The sequence below is a fragment of the Danio aesculapii genome, chromosome 24 (genome assembly GCF_903798145.1).
Source record: "Danio aesculapii chromosome 24, fDanAes4.1, whole genome shotgun sequence".
Classification (NCBI taxonomy): Eukaryota; Metazoa; Chordata; class Actinopteri; order Cypriniformes; family Danionidae; genus Danio; species Danio aesculapii.
In genome coordinates this window covers 11,304,240-11,317,345 of record NC_079458.1, presented here as the reverse complement: position 1 = coordinate 11,317,345, position 13,106 = coordinate 11,304,240, and the positions used below count along the sequence as shown (strand labels likewise).

The 13,106-nt window shown below is 37.9% G+C and overlaps 1 protein-coding gene across 1 annotated transcript in view; it reads left to right on the top strand.

Annotated features, from left to right (window-relative positions):
• dpyda.1 (dihydropyrimidine dehydrogenase a, tandem duplicate 1) overlaps nt 1–13,106 on the top strand; it is a 394,532-nt gene that overhangs the window by 165,622 nt on the left and 215,804 nt on the right. Inside the window, exon 12 of the mRNA XM_056450967.1 lies at nt 7,802–7,986. Coding sequence (XP_056306942.1) covers nt 7,802–7,986 — 185 coding nt within the window. The remainder of the gene's footprint in view (nt 1–7,801; nt 7,987–13,106) is intronic.

Genomic DNA, 13,106 nt, shown 5'->3' with positions numbered 1-13,106 from the left:
AATGAGCTGCATGCTTTCTCCAGCACGGCTCTGGACTGGAATCTACATTTGAGCTTGATAAAGTCAAAACGAAAGGCTTTGTATGCTGATATTCTTGTATGAAATGCTGTTAAATTAGAACAGATTGTGGATAAATTAAAAACACCCCCCTTGTTATAAATGCATATGCAACTTCTGTTCTTATATTCAGATGTTTTGCTAAATTTATTGAATAATATTTCCCCAAACTGAATGAAACAATGTCAAGCTACAAAAAGGGTAAAATTACTCAAAGTATTATTCACAAAAAAGAAATACACACACACACACACACACACACACACACACACGCACACACACACACACACACACAGGTTTCACGTTTACTGTATTGTGATGTATTAAAGAAACATACACCAAAGAAAATTAATAATATTAATCATGACAAAATATTGAAAATAGAATTATTAAGAATTAATAAACATTAATATTCTTGTTTAATAATAAAATAAAAATAAATATTATAAAAAATATATATATTTAAAAACAATTTTTTTTATATTATTTACCAAGTGCTGTTTAACAGAGAAAGCAAATTATTTCACTATATTTAACACACTCTCTCCCTGTCCACTTTATTAGGTACACCTGTTCAATTGCTCGTTAATGCAAATTTCTAATCAGCCAATCTCATGGCAACTAAATGCATTTAGGCATGTAGACATGGTCAAGACGATCTGCTGCAGTTCAAACAGAGCACCAGAATGGGGAAGCAAGGTGATTTAAGTGACTTTGAACATGGCATGGTTGTTGGTGCCAGACGGGCTGGTCTGAGTATTTCAGAAACTGCTGATCTACTGGGATTTTCATGCACAACCATCTCTAGGATTTACAGAGAATGGTTCGAAAAGAGAAAATATCCAGTGAGTGGCAGTTCTGTGGGCACAAATTCCTTGTTGATGTCAGAGGTCAGAGGAGAATGGCCAGACTGGTTCCAGCTGATAGAAAGGCAACAGTTACTCAAATAACCACTCGTTACAACAGAGGTATGCAGAAGAGCATCTCTGAACAAACAACACGTTCAACCTTGAGGCAGATGGGCTACAGCAGCAGAAGACCACACCGGGTGCCACTTCTGTCAGCTAAGAACAGGAAACTGAGGCTACAATTCGCACAGGCTCACCAAAATTGGAAAGTAGAAGATTGGAAAAACATTGCCTGATCTGATGAGTCTCGATTTCTGCTGCAACATTCGGATGGTAGGGTCAGAATTGGGCATCATCAACATTAAACCATGAATCCATCCTGCCTTGTATCAACGATTCAGGCTGTTGGTGGTGGTGGTGTAATGGTGTGGGGGATATTTTCTTGGCACACTTTAGACAAATTAGTACCAATTGAGCAGCTTGTCAACGCCACAGCCTATACCTGAGTATGTCCATCCCTTTATGACCACAGTGTACCCATCTTCTGATGGCTACTTCCAGCAGAATAACATGCCTGTCGCATGTCATAAATCGCAAATCATCTCAGACTGGTTTCTTGAACATGAAAATAAGTTCACTGTACTCAAATGGCCTCCACAGTCAGCAGATCTCATTCCAATAGAGCACCTTTGGGATGTGGTGGAATGGGGGATTCACGTCATGGATGTGCAGCCGACAAATTGCTGAAGTCAATATTCTTAACCCTTTAAAAAAAACTACAAAACAACTATTTTTGTGCAATAGTTTGTCTAGCTAGCATAAATTACCTAGTTGATCCTTAAAATTGCACTTTAGGCTGAATTATATGTAGGAATCTACAGTTTTTGGACTGAAATTTAAAATATTATGTACTGTCATCATAGCAAGGGTGAATTTCTCTATTAGAAATTAATTAAAATTATTATGTTTAACAACTGTTAAAAATCTCTCTGTTAACAGCATTTGGAAAATATTTGAGAGAGTAAAAATATGGAAATTTTGTCTTCAACTGTTTATTTTATTTATCCGTTCCAGAGTTTTTTTGAATATTGAATATTGAATATTGAATATTTTTGAATATTACCTTCACTAGACTGTGACTGTGACTATTTACACATTGACCAACATCTTTTATTTCCTGTTTTCATGCTCTGTCATCTTTAATAAAATACAGCAGCCAAAACATCAGCAATCTGATCCTCCACACACACACACGCACACACACGCACACACACACACACACACACACACACACAAACACACACACACTTTTCAAACTCTGAACACCAGAGCCCACCCAGTACAGCATTAAGTAACATTAAACTGCGTTTCCTTTCTTCCTCCTCCTCCTAACAAAGCTTTCGATTTTCTTGTGTTGGATTAAAGAGGGAGGCTGAAGGGATGCGATGTTAAGAAGAAAGTTGTAATATCCTCTGGTGGGCTTGCAGGTCAGTTCAAAGACAGAGAGGAAGAGAGAGATTGGCTCCTGCACTTGACACTGCGCCTGTAATCCTGATCGTCAACACTTTCTCCTGCTCTTCCTCTCTATTATTTTTTCCCCTTTATCTCTCTCTAATGTCTAGGGTTCTCTGCAATTGTCTAGACCTCTTCAACAGCCTCACTTATTCTATTTCAACACTGACACACACACACACACACATCTAGAGAGAGACAGAAAGAGAGAGAGAGATTAACAGAGAGTTGTTTTTCCACTGTGGAGAGCTGTTGGAGTGTATCAGTCCTTTTTGAGCCCTTAGAGATCAGTCTTAGGCAAAACACACACACACACACACACTACCCATGGGCTTTCTTCTCACTGACAGATGCAAATTGCGAGGGTCCAATAAGCAGAGGAATCCACACTGGATAAAGTATAAAGGGTTTATGGACAGAATGCTGTGATAGTCGTTCAGTCTATCAAAATGACTTCTAATTGGTCCTTGTTCCAACAGAGTGGCTTCCTATTGGTCTCTGCTACATCAAAATGGCTTCCTAAAGGCCCCTGCTGCATTTGAGTTGCTTTACATTGGTCCCTGCTGCATCAGAGTCGCTTCCTATTGGCACCTATTAGTCCCTGTTACATCAGAGTGACTTCCTATTGGTTCCTACTGCAGCATTGGGGCTTTTCATTGGCCCCTATTGGTCCTTGTTATATCGAAGCAACTTCCTATTGGTCCGTGCTACATCAGAGTGGCTTCCTCTTGTCCCCTATTGGTCCCTGCAGCAGCAAAGTAGCTTCCTGTTGGTCCCTACTGCATCAGAGCGACTTCTTATTGGCCCCTGCTACATCAGAGCAAAACCTATTGGTCCCTGCTACATCAGAGTGGCTTCCTCTTGGCCCCTATTGGACCCTACAGCAGCAAAGTGGCTTCCTGTTTGTACCTACTGCATCAGAGTGGCTTCTTATTGGCCCCTCCTACATCAGAGCGACACCTATTAGTCCCTACTCCAGCAAAGTGGCTTCCCATTGGCCCCTACTGGTCCTTACTACATCACAGCTACTTCCTATTGGCCCCTATTAGTCCCTGCTACAACAGAATGACTTCCTATTGGTCCCTACTGCAGCAAAGTGACTTTACATCGGCCCCTGTTGGTCCCTGCTGCATCAGATTGGCTTTCTATTGGCCCCTATTGGTACCTTCTACATCAGAACTACTTCCTATTGGTCCCTACTGCAGCAAAGTGGCTTCCTATTGGCCCCTATTGGTCCTTGCTACAACGGAGCAACTTCCTATTGGTCCCTGCTGAATCAGTGTGGCCTCCTCTTGGCCCTTATTGGTCCCTGCTATATCAGAGTGGCTTCCTATTGGCCCTTCTGCATCAGAGTTGCTGCTTATTGGCCTCTGCTGCATCAGAGTTGCTTCTTATTGGTCTAAACAGCAGCAGAGTAGCTTCCTAGTGGTCCCTGCTGCATCAGAGTGGCTTCCTATTGGCCTCTGCTGCATTAAAGTTGCTTCTTTTTGGTCCCTGCAGCAGAAGAGTGGCTTTTTATTGGCCCCTAATGGTCCTTGCTTCATCAGAGTGGCTTCCTATTGGGCCCTATTGGTCCCTGCCACATCAGAGCGACTTCATATTGGCTCCTGCTGCATTAAAGTTGCTGCTTATTGGTCACTGCCACATCAGAGTGGCTTCCTATTTTCCCCTGCTATATCATAGCGACTTTCTGTTGGTCCCTGCTGCATTAGAGTGGCTTTTTATTGGCCCCTATTGGTCCTTGCTACATCAGAGTGGCTTCCTTTTGGCCCCTATTGGTCCTTGCTACATCAGAGTGGGTTCCTTTTGGCCCCTATTGGTCCCTGTCACATCAGAGTGACTTCCTATTGGTCCCTGCTGCGTCAGAGTGGCTTCTTATTGGCCCATATTGGTGCCTGCTACATCAGAGTGGCTTCCTTTTGGCCCATGCTGCATTAGAGTGGCTTCAATCGGCTCCTGCTGCATTTAGTTTAGTTAGGTGATTTAATAAACAAAGAAATCAAAAACAAAGCTGTTTAGGTCAAATTATTTTGCAATACACAATAAACAAACTGTTCTCAATTATTGTAATAATCAGATTACTTCATCGAAAATTAATTATGTATGTACATTTCTTCAGGTTTCTTAACCTGATAAAAAGATTAATGTTAAAATAGCCCAGATTAGTAACTATGCATTTTACATCTATTCAAATACATGTATTTTATTGTTGCTTTAATGCATTAAATGAAATAAAGACTCTTGTTGACAGGGCTGTTATATATATATATATATATGTCTCACAACAAACAAAGCTGAGCTTTTCATAACACCTAAAGGAATAGTTCACCCAAAAACAAAAATTATCTAATTGTTTTTATCTCCCTTGCGTGGTTTATTAAACTTAGACTTATAAAACTTAAACTTACAAAACTATGAGTTTCTTTCTTCTATTGAATGCAAAATATATATTTATTTTTAAATGTTCAACATAATAAAGAAATAGGTTTTGAACAATGCCTGGGTGAAATGTCCCTTTAAGGGTATTGTCTTGTATTGTATTAGATTGTATTGTATTATTTGAACTATTTTTATTTGTACATTACATTGTTATATTATTGATTCATTCATTTTCTTTTCGGCTTTGTCCCTTTATTAATCTGGGGTCGCCACAGCGTAATGAACCGCCAACTTATCCAGCATATGTTTCACTGGGAAACATCCATACACACTCCATACACAATTTAGCATAACCAATTCACCTGTGTCTTTAGACTTGTGGGGGAAACCGCACCCAGAGGAAACCCATGCGGACATGGGAAGAACATGCAAATTCTACATCAGTGGTGCTCAACCCTGTTCCTGGAGATCGACCTTCCTGCAAAGTTCATTTCCAACCCTGATTAAACACACCTGAACCAAATAATTAGGACCTGACCAGGACTTGATAATTACAAGCAGGTGTGTTTGATATGGGTTGCAACTGAAATCTGCAGGAAGGTCTATCTCCAGGAACAGGGTTGGTCACCCCTGCTCTTCACAGAAACGCCAACTGACCCAGCCAAGGCTTGACCCAGTGACCTTCTTGCTGTGAGGCGAACGTGCTACCCACTGCGCCTCCGTGCAGCCCTATGTTATAGTACACAAAATATATTATATTATATTATATTATATTATATTATATTATATTATATTATATTATATTATATTATATTATATTATATTATATTATATTATATTATGTGCAGTCATTTATTTAATTTCTTCACACACATTTTTACCACTTCAGGTTGAATATCCAAATTAACTAATGCACTTGTATTATATTTTTCTGTCATCTGTGATTTTTATGTTTTTTTTTATCCCACATTGTCCAAAATACAGCAGACTTTTCTTTTTACTCCATAAGCAGAGAGAGCAGTTCCATTTCCCCTTAGTAATCCCCATAATGTGCAATAAATCTCTGGCCTCCTGTCCTTAGATCTGTATTTGTATTTTTTCCCCCTCATTGATAAATGCAGGCCGCGGTCCGTGCCTTCAGAAGATGGATGATGTGTGTTCAAAAGAGAAGAGGGCTGGTCATTTCTGAATGTAGATCAGTTTGACAGAGTATCTTCCTGCTGACGCTACTAACAGTGAATGAAATGCACCAGGAGATGTTACATTAACCTCGCAAAAAGAAAAAGAAACGCCGGTGGGGGGAAAAAAAATCGTCGTCATTTGTCTTGTCAGTGACTTCATATTATTTCCTTGCCATTTCCAGTCTATCAGCTTTTATCCGTTCGTTTTTCCGCAGGTCCTTTTTCACATTTTTTACTTTGTTTCACACAGTCTGTGTTTGGATTAGCACTTATTGTATCATTATTATATTATGCTGCATTTAGACTCCATATTCTCCATATTCTGTCTAAAATTGAGAATTAAGCTTGTACTATTTCATGAGTATGATCCAAGTCACTTGCAGTTTTGGAAAAACTATTAGCCCTCCTTTGAAATTATTATTATTTTTGTTCGTTTATTCATTTTCCTTAAGCTTCGGTCACAGCAGAATGAACCGCCAACTTATCCAGCACATGTTTTACACAGTGGATGCCCTTCAAGCCTCATCCCATCACTGGGAAACACGCATACACTCTCATTAGCACTCCTACACTACAGACAATTTAGCTTACCCAATTCACATATAGCGCATGTCTTTGGACATATTAATCATATGACCGGGTGTTGATAGCAACTAAAGAAATCAATATATGCAAAGAAAACAAATCCTATTAGTTTACAAATGAAGTTATGTGTAATAAAATGAAATGACACAGGGAAAAAGTATTGAACAGATGAATAAAGAGAGGTGTAGAAAGGCAGTGAAAGCCCTGACAGCAGCTGAAATCTCTCAGTAGTTCTTTAGCAACCCTCTGCCCTTCGTCATTGTAAATTAATATTAGCTGCTTCAGTCCAACATCTACATTAGCAGGATGATAAAATTGAAACCAGGGTGGACATTTTCAGCAAGACAATGATCCAACACACAGCCAAGGAAACTCTCGAATGCTTTTAGAAAATCAAGCCGTGGAATGGCCCAGCCAATCACCTGACTTGAATCCGATAGAAAATAAAGATCAGATTTGATAGACGAGACCCACAAAACCATCAAGATTTTTACACTCTGTTGAAGTCTGTGAAAAACTCACACCTGAGCAATTCACGTGACTTCACCAAAACGCCTTTTATATAAAGTATTAAATACAGTTCAGTAGTTCAGCACTTGTGTCATTCCATTGTTATTACACAGAACTCATTTTTTTTTTTAGATTTCTTTTGTTTTGTTTTATTTTTATGTTTGTATTGTTTGTGGTTTTACCAAAATCCAATCCAATTCCATGTTAACAGCTCCCTTAGAAATATTATTCCCAGGAAAAAACACAACATGTTCAATAATTATTTTCCTAGCTGTATATCTGTATGAAAAATGTTGTTTTGTGTTTTGTTTGTTTTGATTCTCTTCCAGTAAACTTAATTTGGTCAAATGGATTGTAATTTGTAGATGTGTTTAAATTAGATGTTAAATATTTTAAAGACGAAGAGTTATGGCAAATAATGATCTGTTATGTCTGCTTTTTTATTTTGTTTATTGTATTTTTTTTTCAGCGAACACAAAACTAATTGTATGGATCTTTTGTAATCTCATGACTTCACATTTCCCTTTTTTGTTTGTTTTGTAGTCAAATGAATCATAAATACTATAAAAAGCAGCATCACATCCATTAGTTCATTCCTCTACAAACCCAGCCTACAGAGATCAGTATGTTGTTGTGTGATGGAAATATCTTCCTTTACTCTGGAGCTTTTGAATCTTGTGTTCAAATGTTGTATTTTTCCTCTGCTTCACTGCATCTCTCTGTGTGCAGTGATGGAGGCCATGGCTCCCGTCAGGTTAAACAGATGGGGTCTTCCAGATCTGGACCCGGAGAGCATGCAGACCAGTGAGCCGTGGGTGTTCGCTGGGGGCGATGTGGCCGGTCTGGCTAATACCACGGTGGAAGCAGTCAATGATGGAAAACAGGCCTCCTGGCACATGCACAAGTACTTGCAGGTACTTTTTCTCTCTTGCTATGAATAGTGAGTATAGTTGCAACATAGGCTCATTCTGAAAACCCTATATACATTGCTGCAGATCGCAAATTTTGTAGCCAGAGGTACATATTTCATCTTTAAAATAAATGCTATATGTATGGCGCCGTTTTTTTTTTTTTTGTGTGTGCTCACCAGCTGACCGCTTACCTCCGTATGGACGGCTTTTCCGCTTTTACCAGTTTGCTCAGTAGCTCACCCTGTACATCAGCAGACTTGAGATGCATAGAGGAGTTGACCACGACAACAGGGTTCAAGTTGGGCGAAGAACAGTTCATAAAACAGAAAACGTGTTAAACAAAAACAAAAGGCAAAAAATAAAATAAGCAAGTAAATGACAGGGTGAGATCGTGGTAAGATCTGACAACGTGGTAAAATCCGCCAACCGCGAGTGCTTTTCTTTTTCTGGATTGCTTTTAAAAAACACTATCGGTTTGGTTTCTGTAAGTGGGTAATTGGGTCAATCGGTACTTTAAAAAAACACTATTGGTTGTGTTTAGGGAAGGAGGAGGATGGGTCAGTCGGTCGGTCAGTCAGTCAGTCATTCGACAGTGGCCTCTGGTGGATTTACGCAAGAACAGCAGGCGCAAATGGCACTCGCGAGAGAATTTTGAGATCTGAAGAAGTGTACACAGCGGACCTTGGTGGATTCGTGAAAACAAAAACTGCAGAAAAACGTAGCTCCTGGGATGTATTTGGCACTCTCCAGAAATGTATGTAGCAGTACATTTTCAGAATGAGCCTGGGTTGGATAATAGGTTGGAGGTTGAACGTCATGGAATTAACTGAGAAATCAAAATTGTTACTCCTGAGGATTTTGCTTCTGTTTCATATAGTGAAAATATACATACCTGCCAACATTTATCTCTGAAAATCCGGGGACAGGGGGGTTGGGGGGGTGTGGTGGCTTGGTATCAGGGGAGAGGTGTCCGAATAACACAGCTGAGAACCTTATTTTTCCTTGTTTCTAGTCCAAATATGTATAGTATTTTCTAGACAAGTTAATAAATAAATAAATATAATAAAAAATATACATATGTAATATATGTATATTGTTTTTTGTTTGTTTAATCTTAAATATTTTTCGAAATAAGATTATTTGATTTACCCCAGTATCAAATTATTTTGCTTGTTTTATGAACACTCACTTGATTTTGACTTTATTTATTTTATTTTTACTTAGAATTATTTAAAAATAAAAAAAAATTAAAAAAAATATTTGTTATGTTATATTATATTTTATTATAAATAAAATAATTATTATTTCATTATATTATTCTTTATAAATATATACAGTTGAAGTCAGAATTATTAGCCCCGCGTTGAATTTATTTTTCTTTTAATAAATATTTCCCAAATGATGTTTAACAGAGCAAGGAAATTTTCACAGTATGTCTGATAATAATTTTTCTTCTGGAGAAAATCTTATTTGTTTTATTTTGGCTAGAATAACAACAGTTTAAAAATTTTTTGAAAGCCATTTTAAGGTCAAAATCATTAGAAATCATTTTTAAGCTGTATAGAAGTGTATATAATATATAAAGGAAAAAATCATGATTGAAAAAAGTTTATAGGCATTTGAACTAAAAACAAGAAATAAAAACTCTTGAGTAAGAAAAGCATGTTTTGCATGTATGCCAAAAAAAAAACAAATCTTCATTGTTGTGATAGAAATGTATGCAAATGATTTCATATTTAATAAAGTAGTACCTCATTTGCATGTTTAAATATACCATTTTAAAAAACATAATACAAAAAAGTTCTGAATGTAATCAGTCAACTGAGGAAATATGATGATAATTAGTTTGTTTGTTTTTTTTACACTATTCACTTGTAGGGGTTTGCTTTAAATGGCGTTAAACAAACTACATAAATAATGATTATAAAGTAATTACCATTCTGTAATTTATCATACTCTAAGATGAAATGAACCACAACATGCAGGACTTTGCATATCATCCAAGTTCATTTCCTTTCCATGAAAGAGATGTTTTAGAGATGTTTTGTACAATTTGTGACCTTCAGTTTTCCATGTACTTACAATTTGGATCACTGAGCTTTAAAAATGACAAGAATACCATAAACGCATGTATGATATCCTGATGATTGTTCGCTAGAAACCTACACATAGCATACATGAATAATCTGCCATTAAGCATCTTGAGGCAACATAATTGAAAGCTTTTTGGATTGAGAGGGGAAAAAAAGGAATTTTTAGCTGTTATCACTTAGTTAGACTTATAGACAATGTATATAACACTCATGTATTATGGCTTTTGTTAGTTAAAAGCATTTATATTGCACATAATAAAGTAAACCAACCATTTTGGAACAACATGAGTAAAATCTAACAGAATATTACCTTTTTTAACAAAATAATAAGTTACACTGGATTTATACAAGCTTTACTCATAATAATTATGAAACAATGATCAAAAAATATATTGTATCATTTTTCCGTTCCTGCTATGAGACGTTCGCTGCCAAAATGACAATGTCAGCACCATAAATACACACCAAAGATCTTTTCATTGATGTTTTGCACATTATGTGAGCTGCTGTTTTCTGTATAGTGAAACACAAAGTTCGGAATGACAGAAATGCTATTAAGGCAGTATAACATCCATGTGACTATTACACTTTAATCCTATTAAAAAAAACTTTTAAAATTCCAAAGTCATCAGAAGCCGTATGCATTTGTGTTCAAATCAAATCAAATCAAATAGTCTTTCTTTGTGATGTCACTCTTAAATCTCATTCACACCTGTGCTGTTTTTGTTCACAAGACGTATATAAGCAGACATTACATTACTGACATATAGTGTATAGTGTGTGATGAAGCATCTACTCGGGTGCAAATGAGATTTAAAAGCTTTTTCATAGAGGATGAGTGAAAGACATCATACAATGCATTTATTGTACAAACCAACCATTTAAAATGATAATATACAAGCTGCATACATTCATTCATTCATTTTATTTGGGGTTAGTCTTTATTTCAGAGGTCGCCATAGCGGAATGAACTACCAACTATTCTGGCATATGTTTTATTCAGCAGATGCCCTTTCAGCTGCAACCCAACACTGGGAAACACCCATACACACTCATTCACAAACACACTTATACACTACGGACATTTTAGTTTACTCAATTCACCTATAGTGCACGGGGAGAACATGCAAACTCCACACAGAATTGCCAACTGACCAAGTCAGGACTTGAACTAGCAACCTTCTTACTGTGAAGTGACAGTGCTAACCACTAAGCCGCCATGCCACCCTCATTTTTGGACAATTTTCGCCCAAATATCCAGAATTTCAAGTGCAAATCCAAAGTTTTAAGCGAAGTTGCCTTTATAATGCTTTAATTATGATTATTTATTGATTTATGCTTTAATCGTGTTAATCACGTGAAGTTAGATAGATGAAACATTTTGAGTCAACCCAGGCTCATTCTGAAAACGAACCTCTACAGATGTTTTTGGAGACCGCGAAATACGTCCTGGTGGCACGTTTTTCTGCAGTTTTTGTTTTAGCAGATCCACGTGAGGCCGCTGTGTACACTTTTTCAGATCTCAAATTTCCCTCACGAGTGCCATTTGCGCCTGCTGTTTTCACTTAAACCCACCAGAGGCCGCTGTCGACTGACTTTTTGACTGATTGAGTGAACATCGACTGACACCCCCCCCCCCAACCCAACCAATTATATCGATTGACCTGCCCACCCACTTCCCTAAATCCAACCAACACGTTTCAAAAGCAATCCAAAAAAAGAAAACCCCTCGTCTGATTTTTGTTTACCACGTTTTCAGACTTTACCACATTCTCACACTGCTATTTACTTGTTTATTTTATTTTTTGGATTCGGTTTTTGTCTTACCTGCTTTCTGGAACCGCTCTTCACTGGACTCGATCCCCGTCGTCGTGGTCAACTCCTCTTTGCGTCTCAAGTCCGCCGGCGTACATGGCGCGCTAACAGGACAAACTGGTTGCAGCCGGAATAGTGTCCGTACGAAGGTAAGCGGTCAGCTTGTAAGCGTGAAAAGTAATGGCGTCACATCCCCGCCTAGCGTTCGTTTAAAAAAAAAATTAAATGCAGCCATACGTACTTCTGGCAACGTAATTCGCGGTCTCCAGAAACGTCTATTGGGCTACGTTTTCAGCATGAGCCTGTGTTGTTTTGAGTTTACTCGTTTCATGAAATTCACTTCACAACATACACAAAATTGCTCCAATTTTGTTGCAAAATGGCTGACATGGATTTTGTTGAGAGGGTAGCTGTGCTTTATGTGCTATGGAAGGCTAAATAATGGCTTGGGCAGATGGAAGATGGCCACTACTAAAAGCAAGATCCTGACTGGATGACGGCAGCTACTGGAGCAAGCTCCTGATTGGTTATAGTGCTGCAAATTTTTGCCAAAGTTTACATTTTTAAACTTGAGCATTCTGTTCAAATCATGTGCGTTGTAATTTGTGTTGTGTCATTTGCGCGAACCTTGCCACAGATGTCATTACTTAGACTTGCGTTTCCACTGTACAGCGTGTAATCTGCGCTTAGTGCTTCTAGCAACACTACAGTGCCACTGCTATATGGCACTTGTTCCCAAACCTTTCAGCCCACGACCCCAAAATAACAATGCCAGTGACTTGCAACCCCCAAATTCCTCAGAGGTGTAAAATATAAAAACATAAATGCACACAGCAATATGCCTGTATAAACGCAAGCATGTTGACAACACAAAAAATAGTCTAACAACCTTATAATTGTATAGTCATGTATTAATTTGATTAATTTAATATTAAACTCATCTAAAGAGACTGGTGGACACAATGTTTTCAGCGCAAGTCTATTCTTGGTTTAATTTTGGAGCCGGACACTCAGAGATCATTCTCAATGTTCAATTGTGGCCTGTTTTTATTTTTAATGTATTTGATTGCCATAAAAATATAAATTGCCATATATTGGCACACTTGAAGAAAGGACAAAGTCGTTGATGCGAAAGATGTGCCTGTTTATATTGATGTGTTTGCTCAGTTCATATGGCGTCGAAAGTGATTCTCACGGACATGAGGGTCCCCTATC